Below are 22,177 nucleotides of genomic sequence, written 5' to 3' on the forward strand. Positions count from 1 at the left end.
TATTCAACATATTGCCTCTTTAGATTAGGTGGTTGATATTTTTACCGAATCTCTACTGTTGCTAGATTCCTCTTTTAACAGGCCAAGCTTTTAGTTGGTGTCCCACCTTTCAGCTAGAGTGGACTGGTAAGTGTAATTCATTGGTTCAAAGAATAGACCAAAGGAAATCAAGGCCACAAACACAGCTAAAGAAATTGAGGACACAACAGCTTCAGCTAGATTAACAAAGGCTGTTGGGGCTCACTATTGCTGAGATATCGGAGTTGTTTGGTAGAACTTAAAAGCTGCTTATTTCAGTTTTTAGATTATTTTAAATTGTTTTGGTGTGTTTGGTAAAGCTTAAAATCACTTTTTGTAGCTTAAATTAAGCTAAAAAAGTGATTTTTGGCTGAGCGGGCTTGAGGGTGTTTCTGGATTGAGCTTAAGCGGGAAGCTGAAAAATTGAGAGATAAAATTACTTAAATGGCCCTAGTCAATCTCAACTATTACCAAAAACCTAACTATATAAACTCCATATTCAAACACTGTTCACTTGAGAGAGAGAGGAGAGGTGATTTTCGGTGGGAGATTTCTGGCGAGGAGGCGATTTCCAGAGCTCTCTCTCTCTCTCACTCACGAACGAGAACAAGAACATAACCGGTGGATTTCTGATTCGAGGATTGTATGTGTTATATATATAACATGTGTATCTATATCTCCAAAGAAAATTTCTTTAGAGGATGCCATTTAATGGAGTTCGTACTTTCCTTTACCTCTAATTATATAATTGTATTTCCAGATTATTGTTTTTCTGGGTGTGATTTCAAAGTGTAAATTTTTGTGGGTTTTAATGAAAGATTATTGCTTCAGAAGAACAAGTTACTTCAGAGGATGCTTCAAAGGATGCCATTTTTGTGGGTATTTCCAGATTATTGCTTCAGACGAACAAGTTACCATTATTGTTTTTCTAGGTGTGATTTCAAAGTGTTATTTTTTTTTTCCAATTCCTAACTTGTATGAGTGGATGTTGAGATGCTTGTTGTCGTCGTCCATTAATCTTGCCAAACAAGTAATGGGTTTCATTTGAATTGTGCAGACCACCGGCGGCGGCTCCGGCTCCGGCTCCGGTTCTGGCTCCGGCAAATAGGGTTCCATTTAATTTTTTAAAAAAAATATTTCAATTAATATTGAAATAAATTGTGCAATTTATATCCATTAAATAAATTACACAATTTATTTCACAATTATTGGTATAAATTGCACAATTGCACAATTTAAATAAAGAAATAAATTGCACAATTGTTATATTATTAATTGTTATGAAAAAAAATAAATTAAAAAAATAACAATTGTCATATTATTAATTGTAATGAAAAAAAATTAATAAAAACATAATCACAATTTTTTAAAAAAAAATAAAATTGAAGAAAAAAAATGAAATATAAAGAAAAATAATATGTAATAACATCACAACATTAATATAAATACATAGATATTAATTGATATTAATTGTAATGAATTAATAAATTAAATAAAAAAAAGTAATGATGCTAATTAAGCCATTAATTGAAATTAATTAATTTATAATGAAAAAATAAAATAATTTTATACTAATTGATACTATTAATGAAAGTAATAATTTTTATAATACTAATTATATTAACTTTTATTAATGAAATAACTTTTTTAAAATTAAAACTGAAAAAAATGTTAAAATAATTATTTTTATATCATATAAGGGCAAAAAAGACAATTATACAATAAAAAGTTATTTTACGGCTTATCAACCAAATACTACTCTGCTGTTTAAATGCATAATTCTACAGCTGCACCAAACAGGTTAATAGTTTATGTTCACAATTATAAGTTATAATCTGTTAAGTTATAATTTATAATTACTTTTTCACAGCTCTGCCAAGCAGGATCATCATCTAATGTTGGACTGCTGGACTATTTGTAGGATAGCTGTATGAGATTAACTCTATTGTAACAAGCTTTTAGTTTAGTTAGACCAATGCGTGTATATATAGTTACACCTTATGTTGATTTCATTTTTCTGTTAATCAATAATATCTTTAGATATTTTCTTTCTCTTTCTCTCTTTTTCAAAAATTAAATTGATACACCAGTCAAAGACTTGTTATGTTGATTTCATTTTCCTGTTAATCAATAATATCTGTAGATATTTTCTTTCTCTTTCTCTCTTTTTTTAAAAATTAAATTGATTGAATAATTATAATGGGAGCGTTTGGTAACGTTTACGTTTTTTGTTTATATTTACAAAAATTTTATAAACTAGTTTTTGTTTATTTTTAAAAAAGCATAAATTACAAACGCGTTTGGTTTGAATAAAATGTTTAAAAAAATTTAAAAACATAAACTAAAAAATATGTTTGTTCAGGCCTAAAATATTTATATTTATTTTTATTATTTATGACAATGGGATCACATATATTATAATTGAAAAAAAAATTAATTAAAAAAATAATTGAAAAAAATTTAATTGGGAAAAAAATTAATTGAAAAAAATGAAAAAAAAAATAATTAAAAAAATAATTGAAAAAAATTAATTGGGAAAAAATATTTGAAAAAAAATTATTTGAAAAAAAATAAAAAAAATTAATTAAAAAAATAATTGGAAAAAAATTTAATTGGGAAAAAAATATTTGAAAAAAAATTAATTGAAAAAAGGATTAATTGAAAGCAAAATTAATTGAAAAAAAATTATTTGAAAACAAAATTATTTGAAAAAAAATTAATTGAAAAAAAAATTGAAAATTGAAAACTGAAAACGTAAACTTATTTTTTAAGTTTACGTTTTTTTCTCAAATTTATAAATTGAGACAACCATTTATGAACCAAAAATATTATCAAACAAGTTTTTAAGACAGATTTTAAAATTTTTATAAATACAAACTGAAAATTGAAAACGGAATGGTTACCAAACAGACCCAATATTTTTTATTTTATCGTGATTTGTTCAAGAAAACAAACAATATTTCTTTGTGTATGTTTTAGTTTTTTTTTTTTATTTTGGTGCAAGATTGATAAGGAGATTATGTTTTTTAAATGATTGATTTATTTATTTTCTGTATAGTAAAAGCATAATTTCAATCTGAAATTTAACAACTTGTCTAATCAGAAATTTTGTGTGTTTTTTTCGTTTTGTTTAAGTCAATGGGAGACATCAGTTCAATGAGGACTATATGTTGAAAAAAGTTTGGTCACAAATGTTTTAGGGTCAACAATATACAAAAAAAAAAAAAAAAAAAAAGCAGAATTGTATGTTTCATATTTTTACTGTTTGAATTTTAAATTTACAAAGTAAAAATAAATAAATAAATAAATGAAATATGTTAATTATTTTTTTGTAAGAAATTATTGAAATCATTGTTTTTTAGACAAAGGGTTTGACTTGAGAACATAAAGCATTTTTTTTCATAAATTATTCTATAAATTTAAAATTTCGAAGGCAATTTAAAAAATACAAATTGCTATAAAATAACTTCATACTTTAATTTTTTAATGTTATTAATCAGTAATGGAGAACAAACTTCATGTGTTTTGTAAATTGGAATGGAGACCAAACTAGATCAGACGATTCCGTAAGTTTTGCGATTAAAGCATGGGATACTTTCATCTTTTTATATATATATTTTTTTGTAGGTCTTAATTTAGAGTTGTATTAATAATTCAAACCGTTTATTTTGTAAGTTTATAACAAGTTATTCATGTAAAAAAATGAGTTTCATCAAAAAATTATAAAAATTCTTCTTAATCTGATCATCTAATTCTACTTGAGGGGTGTATGCACTAATAATGTTCACTATAATCCCTCCAATAACTAGTTTAACTAACATCAGCCTATCTCATTTCCTAATGACCGCCCACAAGACCCTTGACAATTAAGATTCCTACCTCATTCCTGCGTCTATCTTTACCACTATAATACAGTTTAAAACCAGTATCATCAATTTCCCTAACTTCCCTAACTTTCTCACCCGTCCACTTAGTTTCTTGTACACAAGTTATACTAACTCTCCTCCTAATAACTCTCCTCCTAATCATAATATCTACCAATTCCATCGTCTTACCAGTTAAGGTTCCTATATTCCAAGTGACTATCCTAAACTTATAGTCTTGGACTAGCTTCTTTACCCGCGCTCGTCCAGAAAAACGCAGGAACCTTTGCCTGTTTTTCACCTCACCCAGGCATCGATGCGGCGCTCCTTGCTCACTTTTCGAAACACCCAGAGGCCGGCACAACGCATCATTTGAGGTGAACAGCCTACCATTTAAACGATTCAAAGTAGGATTAATTGTCACAAGGGATCCGAGTAGCTTTTTTACGTGTTGGCTGTCGGCTATCTAACACACGACCCTCTTCCTTAACCCGGGCTTAGAACTGGCGGAGTTGTTAACAGCCTCGGCAGAGTTAAAAATTTGTTATTTTGGATATTTTCATAAATATTGCTTGATTTAGTTCACGTTTATGGCCATCATGTTTTGAAAACATGTTTTTTAACGAAGAATGTGATTTTTGGTGAAAACATGGCTTTATTCAATAAATCTAATCTAAATTGAGTGACATTTATTCATTTATATCACATAGTTTTAGGGTTAGTAAATGTTTTAGGATTAATAATGAAGTTTGTGGAATAATTAATCTCTAACCTCATAAAATAGAATATTAATAGAGGTCAATTTTTAGATTAGACAAAAAATGAGTGCATCATTCAAAGACCTTCCTTTTTGTGCCTTAGTTCCTGAATTTGGATTGTTTGGTTGTGACATATCAAGTCTTTTACTTAATTTTCATTGTTAATTTTTTTTTTAATTCTTCTAAAATTAAGTATCGACTCTACCGATATGAAAAAATAAATATAATATGAATGTGAAAATGCATCTTATATCCGAAAAGACCCGGGATCCACACCCTAGCAAGCAATTACTTATTCAACATAGGAAAATGTTTGAGGGCCACAATTTTTGTGGCCACAATGGCTCAAAACTGTCAAAACGACGTCGTTTTGGGTGCAAAACATGCCAAAACGATATCGTTTTGACAGTTTTAAGCTATTATGACCACAAAAATTGTGATCCTCTAACATTGTTGTTCAACATATTGCCTCTTCAAATTAGGTGGTTGATATTTTTACCAAATCTCTACTGTTGCTAGATTCCTCTTTAGCAGGCCAAGCTTTTAGATGGTGTCCCACCTTTCAGCTTGAGAGGGACTGGTAAGTGCTGAGATATCATCTAATGTTGGACAGCTGGACTATCATAAGGGTGTAAGAGAGCTGTATGAGATTAACTCTATTGTAACAAACTTTTTGTTAGTTAGACCAATGCGTGTATATATAGTTCCACCAGTCAAACACTTGTTATGTTGATTTCATTTTTCTGTAAATCAATAATATTATCTTTAGATATATTCTTTCTCTTTCTCTCTTTTTCAAAAATTAAATTGATACACCAGTCAAAGACTTGATATGTTAATTTCATTTTCCTGTTAATCAATAATATCTTTAGATATTTTCTTTCTCTTTCTCTCTTTTTCAAAAATTAAATTAATTGAATAATTATAATATTTTTTATTTTATCGTGATTTGTCCAGGAAAACAAACAATATTTCTTTGTGTATGTTTTAGTTTTTTTTTATTAAAAAATAAAAATAAAAGTTCTAATGGTGCAAGATTGATATGGAGATTATGTTTTTTAATTGATTGATTTATTTATTTTCAGTATAGTAAAAGTATAATTTCAATCTAACATTTAACAACTTGTCTAATGAGAAGTTTTGTGTGTTTTTTTCGTTTTGTTTAAGTCAATGGGAGACATCAGTTTAATGAGGAATATATGTTGAAAAAAGTTTGGTCACAAATCTTTTAGGGTCAAAAAAAAAAAAAAAAAAAAAAAAGTTAGAATTGTATGTTTCATATTTTTACTGTTTGAATTTTAAATTTACAAAGTAAAAGTAAATAAATAAATAAAATATGTTAATTATTTTTTTTGTAAGAAATTAATAAAATCATTGTTTTTTAGACAAAGGGTTTGACTTTAGAACATAAAGCATTTTTTTTTTCATAAATTATTCTACAAATTTAAAACTTCAAAGGCAATTTAAAAAATACAAATTGCCATAAAATAACTTCATACTTTAATTTTTTAATGTTATTAATCAGTAATGGAGAACAAACTTCATTTGTTTATTTATTTGTTTTGTAAATTGGAATGGAGACCAAACTAGGGCTTATTTTGGGAAGGAGCTCTGATTCGTAGCTCGAATTCGGAGGCTCGAATTTGGCCCGAATTCGGAGAAGATGAAGAAAGAAGAAGAAGAAGAGAAGAAGGAGAAAAAGAATTGGATTGGAGGGGGCCATCAAAATCGGAGGTGGAGGCGGAGGCGGGGGTGAGCGACGAGCTGCGACGCCGACGAGCTGTGTTCAACGACGCCGATGAGGTGTGTCCGACGGGCTCTGTTTCTCTCTCGCCTCTGCTCTGCTCTCTCTCGCCTGTGTTCAACGAAGAAGAAGAAGAAAAGAAATAAAGAAAAGGAAGAGAAAGAAAACGAAGAAAAAGAAGAAAAAAAAAATGACAAAACGACGTCGTTTTGCCATTCCAGTCAAAATCGAGCCACAAATTTCGAGCTACCAATTATTTTCCTTTGGGAAAATGGTAAAAAGTGATTTTTTGGCTTTTAACAAAGCTTTGGCTTTTTTAAACAAATGATTTGGGAAGTTAGTAAAAAGTAACTTTTGACTTTTTTCATTAATATTTGTTTATAATGTCAAATCATAATGAAATGACCAAAGTATCCCTAGCCAATTGAAAAATTACACATCTTTACCCTTTCATTTTCCATCTATATATGGAGGGTAATTTCGTAATTTTTCTTTTGACTTATAACCAACATCCCAAATCAATTTATGGCCAAAAAAAGTCACTTTTTACGTTTTGGCAAAAAGTCAAAACGCCACTTATAACTTTCTTCCCAAATTGAGCCTAGATCAAACGATTCCATAAATTTTGCGACTAAAGCATGGGATAGACCGTCTTTCATACTTTCATCTTTTATATTTTTTTTATATATTATTTTTTGTAGGTCTTAATTTAGACTTGTATTAATAATTCAAATCGTTTATTTTGTAAGTTTTATAATAAGTTATTCATGTAAAAAAAATGAGTTTCATCAAAAAATTATAAATACAAGAATAAAAAATATTTTATTTTATAAAATAAATAGTTTAAATTTACACTCACACTTATCGTTCATTTTATAAAATAAAATATATATATTTAATTTATAATTTTTTTTTATGAAACTCATTTTTTTTTTTTGTATGAATGATCTCTATTACAAAACTTACGAGATAAACAGTCCGAATTATCAGTATGGATCCAAATTGAAACTTACAAAAGGGTATTTTTTTTTTTTAATGCACCTACAAAAAGGGATATCGAGAGATAAAAATATGGAGAGGAATGTATCCTAACATTTTATTATACACACTCCATATTATATGTATCTTTAGGTATCATTTGGCAAACTTGGTTTTTTGTTTTTTTTAGCTTAGGACTTTTTTGTTCGTTTGGTTTTCATATTTGGCTTTTTTGCATTGGAATAACAAAATTGCCTTCCACTTAGAAATGATGTTTTTTTGACTTTTTATTTGTATATTGGTCAATTTGGTAATTTTGTATCAAAAGTCAAGTGTTTTGTCACTTTGTGATTTTGTGATTTTTTTTTGTCTTTATGTGCTTATTTAGTCCCAATATGTTTACCAAACCAAGGTTTAATTATATTATTTAATTTTTTTAATTATGATATTATTTTAAGATCATTAATTATAATTTTTTTAATTATAATTTTAAAATATTAAATTATATTATTTTGTCTAAGGTGTAAATGGTATCTTTCACTGGACATTATTGGTGTTGAAAAAGGCGGGACAGGATAGAAACAACCTTTTCGCATGACGCGTTCAAAAAAGAAAACATCTTTGTCTACACCGGCATTGTACGAGCCTCTCTATCTAGATCTATCTATATGTAGTGGCTGCGTGGTGTTGGGTTGGGGTTGTGAAGAAGGTTTGTGAGTTAGGATTGGAATGAATACGGACGGGGAGTCGGAAGCAAAAGCGCCGCTGTTGGTGCCGGCGGCAACCGATGGTCGGAGGCTGAGTAGTAGCGGCCGCCGCTTACGACTCAGTCGCCGTTATTCGGTAAACTCGTTCAGACAAGACTTCGTGTCCAGACTCCCTGATAAGCTCCGACCTGGCCTCGACCTCGAGTCTGCTTCTCTAATTGATTTCTCCAAAACCACTGATTTAACTCAAGGTTCCCCTCTCTCTCTCTCTCTCTCTCTCTCTCTCTATATATATATATATATATATACATATATTCGTTTTGATTGTTCAAATTTTTCGGTGAACTCTGTAAGATAATTTCGATCTAAAAAAAAGGTGATACATTTCTTTTTTCATGATTGCTCTGTTTGGTTGAGTAGAAAATAGGGACAGAAAGGTAGTCAAATTTCCTGTTGTTTGTTTCCTTCTTGTTCCGTCTCTCTGCTAGCAAATTGACTAGCAGATAAGAGTCTTCTATGGCTCCTAAAAAAAATAGGCACTTGAAATGTATACTTTATATGTAGTCTATATTTTTGTTAGTTGATAATGCATAGTTATTGTGTGTCTGTTTGATAAAACTGAGATTAATTATTGAAAATTTGTAGAATGAGATATTTAAGTATGGAGTTGTTAAATTTGAAAGTTTCAAGATACATTTGTTGCTGAGATTATGAAAACGATTTTCACATAGCGTTTTCAGCATTCAGTAATGCTAGGTATCATGAAAATTTTGTCATGAAAATAATCATGAAAGCTTTGTGACCCTTGGATTACACTTAGAATAAAACACCACACACTAATCAAGGTAATGCAAGGATCATAAATTTTTCATGATCATTTTCATGACAAAATTTTCATGATCCCTAATTTTTCCCTTCAGCATTTAATTGAGAGTTGAGATACTGTTTGAAAAAACCAGGGGTGGCGCCACTAAGAGTTGTGGGTATTCGCTTGGATATCTTGAATATATATATATATATATATATTAATACAAGTGTAGTAGTTTATATTTTGGATGACATTTGTCCCATCTAAAACTTTTTTGAATACATTACGCACCACTTGTCGCCTCTCAAAATTTGTTTTGCACTCCTTGGTGCCACTGTTACTTTGACTTCTTTTTTTTTTTAGCACAATGAATAGTTGGTTCTTTGAGCTTACTACATCAAAATTTTGAACAATCTTTCTATGACTAGCCCACTCCAAGTTTTGTTTTCTTATTAATTTCCAAACTTTTTTTTTTCTTTTTTAATTTTGGAATGTTTACGAAGATATCCCATTGGCCAAGAGTTCATGCACCTTACTAGGAGGTTAGAAGTTTGAATTTGTCTACCTACGTGGACCTTGTATTTGTTTGAGGTCTTTCTTATGTTGGTTGAGATTGTTGTTGTTGGCTTATTATGGTGGAGTGTCATGACATTGAAGTTTCATGGGTGTTGAATGATCTTTTTTTGTGAGAAATGCCTCTTATGCTATCTCCAAAGCCATTTGTGATGATTTGGTACCCGGAGCCGGCTTTTTGGAGGAAGGATGAGTTTATTTTGGGACCATGTGAGAAGCATGATTTTGATGTAATCTTGCTTCCAAAACGGCATGCTACATGAGTGGCCTATTCACACCTCAACATGGCTTCGGTTGATGTGCATAAATGATAACTTGTTTTGATGGAAGGATATTTGCTAGGATGATCTTGAATAAGGACTTGTAACTACTTAGTGTTGTTCGCTGTTGCATGTTCATTTTGCTTCCCTGAATCATTGTTTTGAGTCATTTTGTTGATGCTGTTGTCTTGAGTCATTTTATTGTAGTCCCAACTTGAGGAGAAGTTGTTTTCTTCATAGGGGAAGTTTGATGTAGTTAGAATTAGTATGGTTGTTATGTTTTAGTACCATTAGAGTTAGTTAGAATTAGTTTGGTTTTTTATCCTATAAATAGGTGGTTAGTCCCCTTTAGTATTCAGTTGATATTTTGATATTGAATATTTTAGAGCTTGAGAGCTCTTGTACCCATTTTGGGATTTTCTTTCTCTAATGAAATCCATTTCTGGAGGTGCGGGTGCGGGTGCTGGTGCGGGTGCGGGTGCGGGCTAGGAGAAAATGACTCCCTAATTATATATTAAAAAGAGAAAAAATATTTACAAACTTTGTTGAATTGAGAAGAAGAAAAACAAAAGATTCTGAAAAAGTCAAGTGTATAAACAGTGAGGATTCGAGGGTATTAGTGAAGGATGATGATATTATGTAAAGGTGAAAATGTTATTTTGAGAAAATGTTAAATGAGAAACATTTAGAAACTTTAGGAGAGAAATATGGTAGCATTGATGGAACTAGAGAGTATAAGTTTTGTCATCCAATAAAGGAGTTTGAAGTGGAATTTATATTAAAGAGGATGAAATTAGGTAAAGCATTGGGATTGGATTGTATTCTTATTGACATTGAAAATGCTTAGCTCTTGGTTAACAAAATTATTTGATAAGATTCTAATGATTAAGAAAATGTATGATGAGCGGAGAAAAAGTATATTTGTACCTATATATAAAAATAAAGGAAATATCTAAAATTGTAACAACTATAGATGTATTAAGTTGATGAGTCATACAATGATTGTGAGAGAGGGTAATTGTTAGTTAATTAGTTTGGATTTATGCTAGGCCAATCAATTGTGGAAACTATATATTTACTAAGTAGATTAATGAAAAAGTGAAAAGAGAAGAGGTGGGTTTTCATATAGTTTTTATAGATTTTGAAAAAAACCTTATGACAGGTTGCTTTGGGAAGAAAAAAAATAGCCAAATTTAGGCTAAAAATCACAAAAAGACAAAATAGGCTAAAATAGCTAATAAGACAAAATATCACATCAAACCCATAATCATTTCACTTTTTCTCTCACAAACATCACATCCAACCACAAAAAAATCCAATCATCTTCCCAAACAAAAAAATTTTAGCCTACTTAAAATAGCCAAAAACTAAAATAGCCTACTAAAATAGCCACTTCCCAAACGAGGCCATAATATAGTGGGTGGTAGAGGAAAAAAAAAGTGTAACCAAGGAGTATATTTATGTGATAAAAATATGTATAATGAGGTTGTGACTACAATTAGTTCACCTGTTCTAGAAACTAGTGAATTTTCAATCATTGTAGGACTATACCAAAAGTAAGCTTTGAGTCCTTACCTATTTGCCTTGTCATGGATGAATTAAGTAAACACAATCAGGATGATGTCCCATGGTGTATGTTGTTCGCAAATGATATTGTTCTAGTGGATGAAACTAAGGGAGGAATTAGCACTAAATTAGAAATCTGGAGATAATCATTTGAGTCAAAAGGATTTAAAATTATTAGCTAAATTGAATATGTAACTTTAGTAACAATGGAAGTAAAAATAATAGAGAAGTGATCCATAGAATCTAAGGGTGGGCATCGTGTTTGTGTTGTGTTGTGTCGTGTCATGTCATCTCAGATTCGTGTCAGAATTCTCTTAACATTAACACAATATTATTATTATTATTATTATTATTATTATTATTATTATTATTATTTTGTGTTATTGTGTCATGTTATTTGGATTCACGTCTGATTCGTGCCATGTTAACGAATCGTGCTAAAAATTCGTCGTAATTAAAAATACTAAGTGTATGGAAAGATTAAAGCTTTTTCTTAAGTTTAATTTCATGAAACTAATATCTACTAAATGAAATTATTCAAAAAAAATATTTAATTTTAACTCTATTTTATTCAAAAAATATATATATATATATATATATTTTTATTGACTTCAAAGTAATAAATGAAAAGATCATGCTCTCTCAAATAAAAGACAAAATGACTATATTAACCTCAAAATACTATTTTACATATTTTCTTTATTTAATTGTGTAGGTTACATAAGAGATTGAAACATGTCTGACATCCTTTAATGAAAATAATATTAAAATTTGTAACTAATTCTCTATTAAATGGGTTTTCTGTGTCAACTTCATATTATGCAGGTTTGACACTAACCCTATTTATTTATCATGTTATTGTATCGTGTCATAATTGTGTTCATGTCGAAAAATGTTCAACCCTAACCCCTAACTTCGTGTATGATTCATTTTGTGTTAGAAATTCCCACCTGTAATAGAATCAAAGTAGGTTGGTTCAAGTGGGGTGCTTTTGGCATATTTTGTGATCAATGATGCTAACAAAATTGAAAAGAAAATTTTATAAAACAATTGTAAGACCAATGATACTTTGCAGTTTACATAATATTGGACAATTAAGAAACAACACGCTCATAAAATGAGTACAGTTAAGATGAGGATGCTTGGGTGGGTGTTTGGTAAGTTTTGGACAGAGAGAAATAGAAATGAATATACATTAAATGGTAGGAGTAGCACCAATTAAAAATATGTTGAGAAAAAACAAACTAAGATGGTTTGGTATGTACAATGAAGACTAGCAGATGAAACGGTAAAGAAGAATGTGATAAGATCACTGTAAAAGGAAATGTTAGGGGAAGACGTAAATTGACTTGGGATGTGATAGTAAAAGAATTAAACAAATTTATTTAATTTAACTGAGCATATAGCTTTTAATAGTATGAAATGACGAAAAAAGGATTCACGTATCCGAGCCCACTTGATTGGGACACAAAGCTTTGTTTGGTTTAGTTTCGTTTGGTTTATTTCACTGTATTTGGGGTCATACACCCAAAATATTATAAAAAATTCTTAGGATTTATGTTCATTTGGGTTTCGCTAAAGTTTCCACTTAGTTGTTAACTACCTAAATTCATACTTTAGGACATTGCTTATTGCAGGTGTCTGCATATAAGCACATAAGCACTTGTAAGTTGTATGTTAGACCGGATTGCACATGACATAATGCATGTGTTAAAAAATGATGGCCAAACTCTCTCTCTCTCTCTCTCTCTCTCTCTCGCCTCGTTTGTTCTCTTTCTCTTAATCTGACATTTCCTTGTTTATAGGAGAAAAAGAATACTATGAAAGACAAATTGCAACCTTGAAATCATTTGAGGAAGCTGATTCTTTGATGACATCTGACAGCATTGATGAGGAAGATTTCGAAGAACAAGCCCAACAAGAAAGAGCAATGAAGATATCTAATTATGCAAATGTTATCCTACTGGCATTCAAGGTGAGTTGTAATTACTTGTAGTTTAATCAAAATTTCTGGGTTTGACTTCTGGAAGTTATCCTGACATGGTACATTTTAACAGTCTAATACATGATATGAGTTAGGAAGTTAACAGTTTCACTTTGTAGATTTACTCTTTTTCCTTTTTATTTTTTGTTACAAAGTGACGTTTCATTTTTCTGAAAGTGTTCTGCGTCTTTGAGATATGCCTGTTTTCAGTTGTCTTGTTCAACAAAACAAAAGTTTTGAAGAAGATGTTATGTTAAGGTACTTAAAGAGGTTACATTAATGAGAAATGCTATGTCCCCAGTTTTTTGTGTCCATTTTATATCACCTCCTACGTGGATACTCGTGATTGATTCCCGTGTTTGGAGATAGTTATTAAGCAATTAATGAAAACAAATATATCTTGCCATGTATGCCATACTTTTTGCTTTGGACTAAATAGAAAGAATAAAAAATAAACGCTCTTTGTATGACCTTGGGTGATAAGTTGACGTAGAGAATATATAGCTGAAAAATAAACACTCTTTGGGTGATAAGTTGACATAAGAGACACTCTTTGTATGAAAAATAAACAGTCTTTGTATGACTTTGAGTGATAAGTTGATGTAGAGAATATATAGCTGTATTTATTATTTCATACCAATGATATATATGCATCATGTCTTGCAGATTTATGCTACAATAGAGACCGGATCAATAGCCATTGCTGCATCAACACTGGATTCCTTACTTGATCTCATGGCTGGTGGCATACTTTGGTTCACTCACTTGTCAATGAAAAACATTAACATCTATAAGTATCCTATTGGGAAATTGAGGGTGCAACCAGTAGGCATAATTATCTTTGCTGCTATCATGGCCACACTCGGTATGTAATTGTGTTTTAACCTGCCATTAGTTTCCAGGGAGGGTGGTTATTCATTTAAATAGTACATCATCTTTTCAAAATGAACTAATGCATCGTGCATGTTGGTTAATATTAACATTGGAATTTTGTTGTTGTTGCTGGTTATAGTTGTTGATGTTGGACGAGTAGGGATTACTTTCTTACAAGTAGTGAGCCCGGTTTAAGTACACTAGCAGCAGCAATAATAGACTTATAGGGCAGGATTTTGTGGGATTTTGTGGCTGCAAAAGTATTTAAAAAATAGGAGTTTAAGGGGGTTTGTAAAAGGGTAGAGTTTTGGGAATGAAAACACGAGTGTTTAGGGATTGTCGGGTGGCTGTTCTAAGCACTGTGAATAGTGATGTGAACAGTGTAAGTTTTTGAAGAATATTTTGTATTCAATTGTATATAGTTATAAAGTATTCATCAGTTTATATAGCCCTAAATCTATGGCTAAACAAGGAATGACTGAAAAAGGAAATACGCCTATATGCCTAATTTACACCTAATTTCTAATATACACAATCATGCCATACATACACAAGTATGCCATATATACAATATACTTTCACATCCCCGCTCAAACTCAAGGTGTTTTAGCAAAAAACACTGAGAGTTTGCTAAGAATAAACTGAAACCAAGTGGTAGTTTGAGTTTTGGTGAAGAAGTCCGCAAGTTACAAAGCCGAGGAGACAAAAGGAAGTGAGATAGAGTTAGACTGTAGATGCTAGCGGACAAAGTAACAATCAATCTCAGTGTGTTTCGTCCGTTCATGGAAGACAGTATTGTGGGCAATCTGAATAGCACTGCGGTTGTCACAATAGAGAAAGGTCGGAGAAGGCTGAGGTACACCCAAATTAGAAAGAAGACAACGAAGCCAAACAAGTTCAGCAGTAGCATGAGCCATAGCACGCTACTCAGCTTCGGCAGTAGAGCGAGCAACAACAGTTTGTTTTTTGCTTTTCCAAGAGATCAAGGAATCGCCAAGGAACATACAGAGACCAGAGGTGGACTTGCGATCATTAACATCACCAGCCCAATCAGAATCAACATAGGCCACCAAGTCTAAAGAGGAAGAGAGGACAACAGTAAGCCCTGAAAGATGATACCTCGGAGATAGCGAAGAATGCGAACCAAAGCAGCCCAATGGGTAGAGTGAGGAGCAGAAACGAACTGACTAACCACACGAACAACATAAGCAAGATTAGGGCGAGTAACAGTCAAATAAACTAAACAACCTATAAGCTTGCGATAGAACGTGGGATCATCCAGAGGGACACCATTAGTAGAGTTGAGCTTCACATTAAGCTCAATAGGTGTATCAAAAACCTTAGTATCAATAAGACCAGCATGGTGAATAACCTCATTAGCATACTTAGCCTGATACAGAAAATAGCCCTTTGTAGAAGAGGCAACCTCAATACCAAGAAAATACCGCAATGGACTTAGATCTTTCATTTTGAAGGTGCGGAAAAGATGTTGCTTGGCCTCAGAGATAATAGAAGAATTAGAGCCAATGATGATCATATCATCCACATAGAGTAGGAGAGCAACAAAACCAGCCGAGATATGTCTTAGAAACAAAGCAAAGTTGGAAGCAGAAGGATAAAACCCAAGCTCGGTAACAGCAGTCTGAAAGCGATCATACCAAGCACGAGAAGACTGCTTCAAACCATATAGAGCACGTCGAAGATGACAAACCTGCCCAGAGGAGTGGGGAAGACTAGGGGGAGGACGTATGTAGACCTCCTCAGTGAGATGACCGTTAAGAAAAGCATTCTTAACGTCCATCTGATAGAAAGGCCAATGTCGAACAGCAGCAACATAAGTCAAGGTATGGACAGTAGTCATCTTGACAACAGGGGCAAACGTCTCATCATAAGCAATACTATACTTCTGTGAGAAACCCTTGGCAACCAAGAGAGCTTTGTAATGCTTGAGAGAACCATCAAAATGAGTCTTGACTTTATAGACACATTTGCAACCAACTATATTTTTGCCAGCAGGCAAAGGAACCAACTCCCAAGTGTTAGTCTTCTGCAAGGCAAACAACTCATCCTCCATAGCTTGAACCTAATTAGGATCCTGACAGGCCTCAGTGTAAGACTGAGGTTCTGAAAAAGAATGAATAACAGACAAAAAAGTACGATAGGAAGTAGAAAAACATGTATTAGACCAATCCAACTTGTTTGGAGGACGACGCTCACGAGTAAGATATCAGCGTGCAGCAAGATCAGAGTCATCAGAAGTAGGAGTAGCAGCAGGAATAGAGACAACTGGTGGTAGGGGAGCCTGGCGACGAGAATAGACCAACAATGGAGGGGAAGAAGAAGCCGAAGAAGGAGAAGGAGCCATGGGTGACGTAGACGGAGAATTAGGAATGACCTCAAGAAGAACAGTGGAGATATACTCATCAGACGGGACCTCAAAAGGAAATGGGTCAATGTGAACCAAATCCTCTTTGAAAACGGGAGCAGTGAGTGGGAAAAGCTGAAAGTAAGCCAGACGTTCGAGAAAGGCAACATGACAGGAGACATAAAGGCGACGAGAGACAAGGTCGTAACAGCAGTAGTATTTCTGAGTGAGACTGTAACCCAAAAAGACACACAAGACAAATCGGGCACTAAGTTTGGTCCTATCTTTACTGGAAAGGAGGACAAAACAAGCAAATCCAAAGACACGCAGAAGGGAATAATTAGGAGGTTAGGAATACAGAGCCTTATATGAGGATTAATCGAAGAGTAGGGGAGTCGGCATGCGATTAAGGAGGAAAGCAGCGGTAAGAACTGCCTCACCCCAGAATGGTGCCGAAATAGAGGCTGAGAGAAGGAGAGATCGAGCTGTCTCAAGGAGATGACGGTGTTTACGCTTAGCACAACCATTTTGGGCAGGGGTATCAGTACAGGAGGTTTGGTGAATGGTGCCTATTGTAGCCAAATACTCACAGAATTCAGTTTTAAAGTATTCTCCACCCAAGTCAGACCAGAGTATTTTAATTGTGGCTTCAAACTGTGTAGTGATCATAGACTGAAAGGTACGATATATCTGGTAGAAGTCAGATTTATGAGTCATAAGATAAACTCAGGTATAATAGGTACAATCATCAACAAAGGACACAGTACGCAGAACTCCCTTTAGTGAGAACTGGAGAAGGCCCCAAACATCAATATGTACAAGAGAAAAAGGGGAAGCAGAAATAGAAGTATTGTTATTAAAAGGTAAAGCTGTCATTTTAGCAAGCTTACATCCTCGACACTTATTAATTTGACTAGGAGAAACTTTACCTAACAATCTTGACTGAGCTAAACACCGCAAGCGGTCAACAGACAAATGATCTAAGCGAGAATTCCATAAATAAAACTGACTCGGCTGAGAATTTAACTGAAAAGATGGAAGTGCAACGGAGGAGGAGACAGAGGAAGATGTAGGCTTTCCACCACATAGAGATCTCCAACTCTACGGCCGGTTCCAATCTGCTTCTTAGACACCCGATCCTACACACAACAGACAGAAGAAGAAAAGATAACATCAAAACCAAAAACATCAAGTTGACTTATAGAAAGTAAGCTAACAGACAGTTGAGGAACATAAAAAATAGAGGGAATAGTAACAGCAGACATGACAGAGGACAAGACAGACCTAATAGATAGGACAGACATACCAGACTCATTAGTAATATTAATAGTAATAGAAAAGGGAGGTGGGATATAGTTTTGGAGTAAGGAAAGGTGAAGAGTCATATGATGAGAGGCACCAGAATCCAAAAGCCAAACAGAGGAAGGAATATCTAAAGAGGACCCAAGCAAACTTGAATGAAGAGAGGTCAGAGCAGAGGCAGATGAAAATGACTAAGAGGTGGACTAGAGATGCTGAAACTGGGCAATCTGGGCACTCAAGGAAACCAAGTCAGGATCAGAAGTCGGAGCAGATGCATTATAAGCAACAGGAGGGCGAAAAGTACTCGGAGCGGGACCTCAGAATTGTGGCTGAGATGGCTGAGAAGTCTGAGCAGACTGACGGCCCTTCTTAGGACAGTTGTATTTCCAATGGCCCTTCTGATGGCAAAAAGCACACTCATCAGAGGAAGTGGCCCTTTCTTGGGCTTTGCAGTGGCTTGAAGATGAGGGGGGTTCGACAGCAGAGGAGGCTGAGTAGGAGCTAAGAAGACAGATGGAGATAGAGTCTGACTGGCCGTTTTAAGACTGGTTTCCTCAGAGAGGAGTTCACGAACAATAGCATCCACAGAGGGGTTAGGAGACCGATGAAGGATGCCATCATGAATAGCCTCATACTGGGAAAAAAACGCTGCTAAGAACTGCACTAAACAACCCTGCTCCCGAAACTCAACGTAAGTGTCTAGTACCTTGAGGCTAGGTGGTTCTATGAGAGTCAATTGATCCCAGAGACCTGTCATCTCAATATAGAAATCCTGAATAGTCTGATCCCGTTGACAAGCACTCTGAATAGCTGTTTCCAACTCATACCGCTTGGCAAAGTTGGACAGCTGATAAACACCTAGTAAATAATCTCACACCTCCTTGGCAGTATTGTAGTTAGAAAACATTATTCTAATATGGTCCTCCACAGAATTATGAAACTAGGTTAGAACTTAGGCATTATCACAATCCCAAGTATCACAGGAAGTCAGATATCCTTCCGCCTTTGAGTCCAATGGCCGAGGAATAGAATCAGAAACATAACCCCATTTTTCTGACTAAGAAGAAAGTTCATAACACTGGCCTAATAAGTATAATTGTTACCAGTGAGTTTGCACTTGATGGCTTGGGTTTTAGTGTCCAACATTATAATGAAACAAGAGTTTATAGAATTAATGGGTTAAAACTATAATATTCAGAAGGTGCTAGGGTCAAACAATAATAATCCTAAAATAAGTTTCAAGTTTACTAACCCCAAACCAGGCTACCACGAGTAGACGAGCAGAGTGAAAGATACTGTGGTCGCGTAACCCCAAACCAGGCTACCACGACCAGATGAGCAGAGAGAGAGATCAGACAAGGCGAAGCAGAGATGGCTGAGGGAGACGGCGACGAGGCAACGAGGCGAAGCAAAGATGGCTGAGGGAGACGACTATGCTAGGGCTCGCGAGCACGCAGATTGATCATGATTTTTCAATTGTAATCCGAAAACCAGAGACGGCTGAGGAAGATGACGGCGCTAGGGTTACGAACATGGCTCTAATACCATATAAGTTTCCGAAGAACATTGTGTATTCAATTTTATATAGTTACAAAGTATTCATCAGTTTATATAGCCCTAAATCTATGGTTGAACAAGGAATGACTGAAAAAGGAAATATGCCTATATGTCTAATTTATGACTAATTCCTAATATACACAATCATGCCATATATACAATATATTCTCACAAACAGTAATCTTGCTAGATAGAAGTAGAGAAAAGAGAGAGAGAGAGAGTGTGAGAGAGAGAGAGAGATGCTTCATCCTCAAAATGGATATGCCAATCACACAAACATAATCTCAAATTCTCATAATATTAACTCTCATAATTCTATAAGGGCTATATCTCAAATTTAGAAACTAACAATATTTAGCAACTATTAATATTCTAGACCAACTATGACTTCTAATTCTACTTCAATCATAGTAGAAAACTTTAATGACTTCTAATTTTACTTTAATATCAAAATAGGAAACATGGACTTTTGATCACTGAGATTATTTTAGACGTAACAAAGTCCATATATAATGACCCATTTAATAACTTGACCCAAAATTAAACCCGTGGGCAACCCTTACAACCCATGTCCTACAATTATTAGAATTACCATTGTACCCTTACTTACTAAAACCTACTATAATGACATAAAAACTAAAATAATTCCAAATCTTTAATTCTTGATAAATGTGGTTCATGTGAAATTCCAGATTTGCTCTTTTTCGTCTTTCCATGATCTTTGTTCTAGGCTATTGTAAAGTCGAGTTTTTAGTGCTTTTAACTCTCCATACTGCTGGACTGTCATTCTTGGTTAGACAAATATTTTCATTTTTTTGGATTTACTTCGTGCTTGATTTAAAAATCAAGCCATCTTTTCTTATTTGTTGTGTTTGTGCTTTGGATGGATTTTTATCATAGTAATTTCTTAACATGAAGTCTAATTATTCCACCATGCATAGCAGCATAGCAAGATATTTGACTACTGATCATTTGAGAAATAAGAAGTAATAATGCTTTCATATGTTCACCTGTCATGTGGTTACTTATTACAGTATTTGTTAAAAATTAAAGCACTCTTGTGTAATATGCTTCAAACATTATTATTATTTTTCTCTATTTTGGGTGTAATAGCAACCATCTGATCTTCTGATATGGTAGAGTGAGTTGTCATCAAAAAGCTTAAATGTGTTTCTTCACCACATTGGCTATTGCATGCTCTTTCTTTCTCTTTTTATCTTTTCCTTTCCTTTCTTTCCTTCCATTTTGTAGTAGTGTTGTCGGTGTCTATGCTGTAAGTAACATGTAAAAAGCTGTGCATCCAGTTGTCTCACAATGTCCAAGTCTCAAGGAATTCAATGAGTTAATGCTGCACAGCATTTTGAGCACCACAAGAGAAAAAAACGAACCTATTGGAATACAACATACATAAAAAGCAAACAAATAAATAAAGTTGTTATATCCATGCATTTTTATAGGCTTTCAGGTATTGGTCCAGGCTGTAGAACAACTAGTTGAAGATGAAGCTTCTGAAAAGATGACCACTGATCAATTGGTATGGTTGTATGCAATCATGTTATCTGCTACGGCGATAAAACTTGCACTGTGGTTTTACTGCCGAAGCTCAGGAAGCACAATTGTCCGTGCTTATGCAAAGGTATATCCCACATTGCTCTTGCTCTCAACCTTTCGGTTCCCCATTTTTTTAGTTGTATAACTTCTTTTTTATGTTGATTGCCAGGATCACTATTTTGATGTGGTAACCAATGTAGTCGGGTTAGTTGCAGCTGTTCTTGGTGATGAGTTCTACTGGTGGATTGACCCTGTCGGTGCTATTGCTCTTGCAATTTATACAATCACAAATTGGTCTGGAACTGTTGTCGAAAATGCAGGTAACTCTTGCTGCCCTCATCTTAATTTTCTTTGGATCTGCTTGTTGCTTAAATTTCCCTATAGATCAAAAAGAGTCACGAATTAAACATCTGAGACATTGCTTGTTTTGGCTCTTGATGCTTTTTTTTTTAATTTTTTTTTTTAATAAAGGGCCATTCAGAAGTAACTAAATGGAGCTAGAAAGTATGCGATTTTGATTCCCTCTGCATCATCATAGAACTGAACAACAATATGGCAGAATAGATCGAAGAAAACATGGCTAAGAAGCATGGACACGGGACACGGTGATTTAAAAAAAATGAGGACGTGGACATGGCGGGGACACGTCAATACATTATATATAAGAATTGACTAAAAAGTCATATTAGGAAGATGGATGCGCCAATAAGACCTCTTGGCTTTTTTATGACTTTCTAGTGCATCAAAACATCTTCTTCACTTTTAATTGTTACCACAATATTTTTTTTTTCTTTTTAGTGGCATTTTCATAAAAAAATGTCACTAATTGTTAGTTTTTAGCAATAGTTGAAAAATTCGTCACAGGAAAATGTCACTAATTGTTAGTGTTTAGTGACAACTGAAAAATTCGTTACAGAAAACATCACTAACTGTCATTTTTTAGTGACAAATATAGAAGATCGTCATAGAAAAACGTCACTAATTGTCAATTTTTGGCGACAGATTTAGAAAAATGTCACTAACAATTGTGGACTTTTTGATCTATACAAAGTGGGACTTAATAGTGCATAGGTCCTTATAACAGGACCGAGTAATTACTCCTTTATTTATTTGCTATGTAGTTTATTATAACATTCACAAATAATCAAAATTAATAACATTTAACACTAATTCAATATATATATAACCTCACTCTTAAGTTTACTCTTATCTTTTATGTCTTTTTTATGAATGATCTATTCATTATTTAAATCTAATAAAAAAATAATAA

At 33.3% G+C, this 22,177-nt stretch overlaps 1 protein-coding gene and 1 long non-coding RNA gene across 2 annotated transcripts in view; both read left to right on the forward strand.

The window, feature by feature from the left end:
* The first annotated feature begins 534 nt into the window (after positions 1-534).
* On the forward strand, positions 535-1,278 carry LOC114321721 (uncharacterized). Its single transcript, XR_014357548.1, has 3 exons — positions 535-734; positions 850-950; positions 1,076-1,278. It is a non-coding gene; the product is annotated as an uncharacterized LOC114321721 (long non-coding RNA).
* A 6,660-nt stretch (positions 1,279-7,938) lies between these two features.
* The window catches only part of LOC114286458 (metal tolerance protein 4), a 30,287-nt gene continuing 16,048 nt past the window's right edge, over positions 7,939-22,177 (forward strand). The window contains exons 1-5 of the mRNA XM_082911003.1: positions 7,939-8,319; positions 13,081-13,250; positions 13,926-14,124; positions 20,814-20,992; positions 21,077-21,227. Of these exons, the coding sequence (XP_082767129.1) occupies positions 8,091-8,319; positions 13,081-13,250; positions 13,926-14,124; positions 20,814-20,992; positions 21,077-21,227 (928 nt within the window). The 5' untranslated portion in view covers positions 7,939-8,090. The remainder of the gene's footprint in view (positions 8,320-13,080; positions 13,251-13,925; positions 14,125-20,813; positions 20,993-21,076; positions 21,228-22,177) is intronic.

This window comes from Camellia sinensis, unplaced genomic scaffold, assembly GCF_055761805.1.
Source record: "Camellia sinensis isolate YWXY unplaced genomic scaffold, ASM5576180v1 Unanchor1, whole genome shotgun sequence".
Taxonomy (NCBI): Eukaryota; Viridiplantae; Streptophyta; class Magnoliopsida; order Ericales; family Theaceae; genus Camellia; species Camellia sinensis.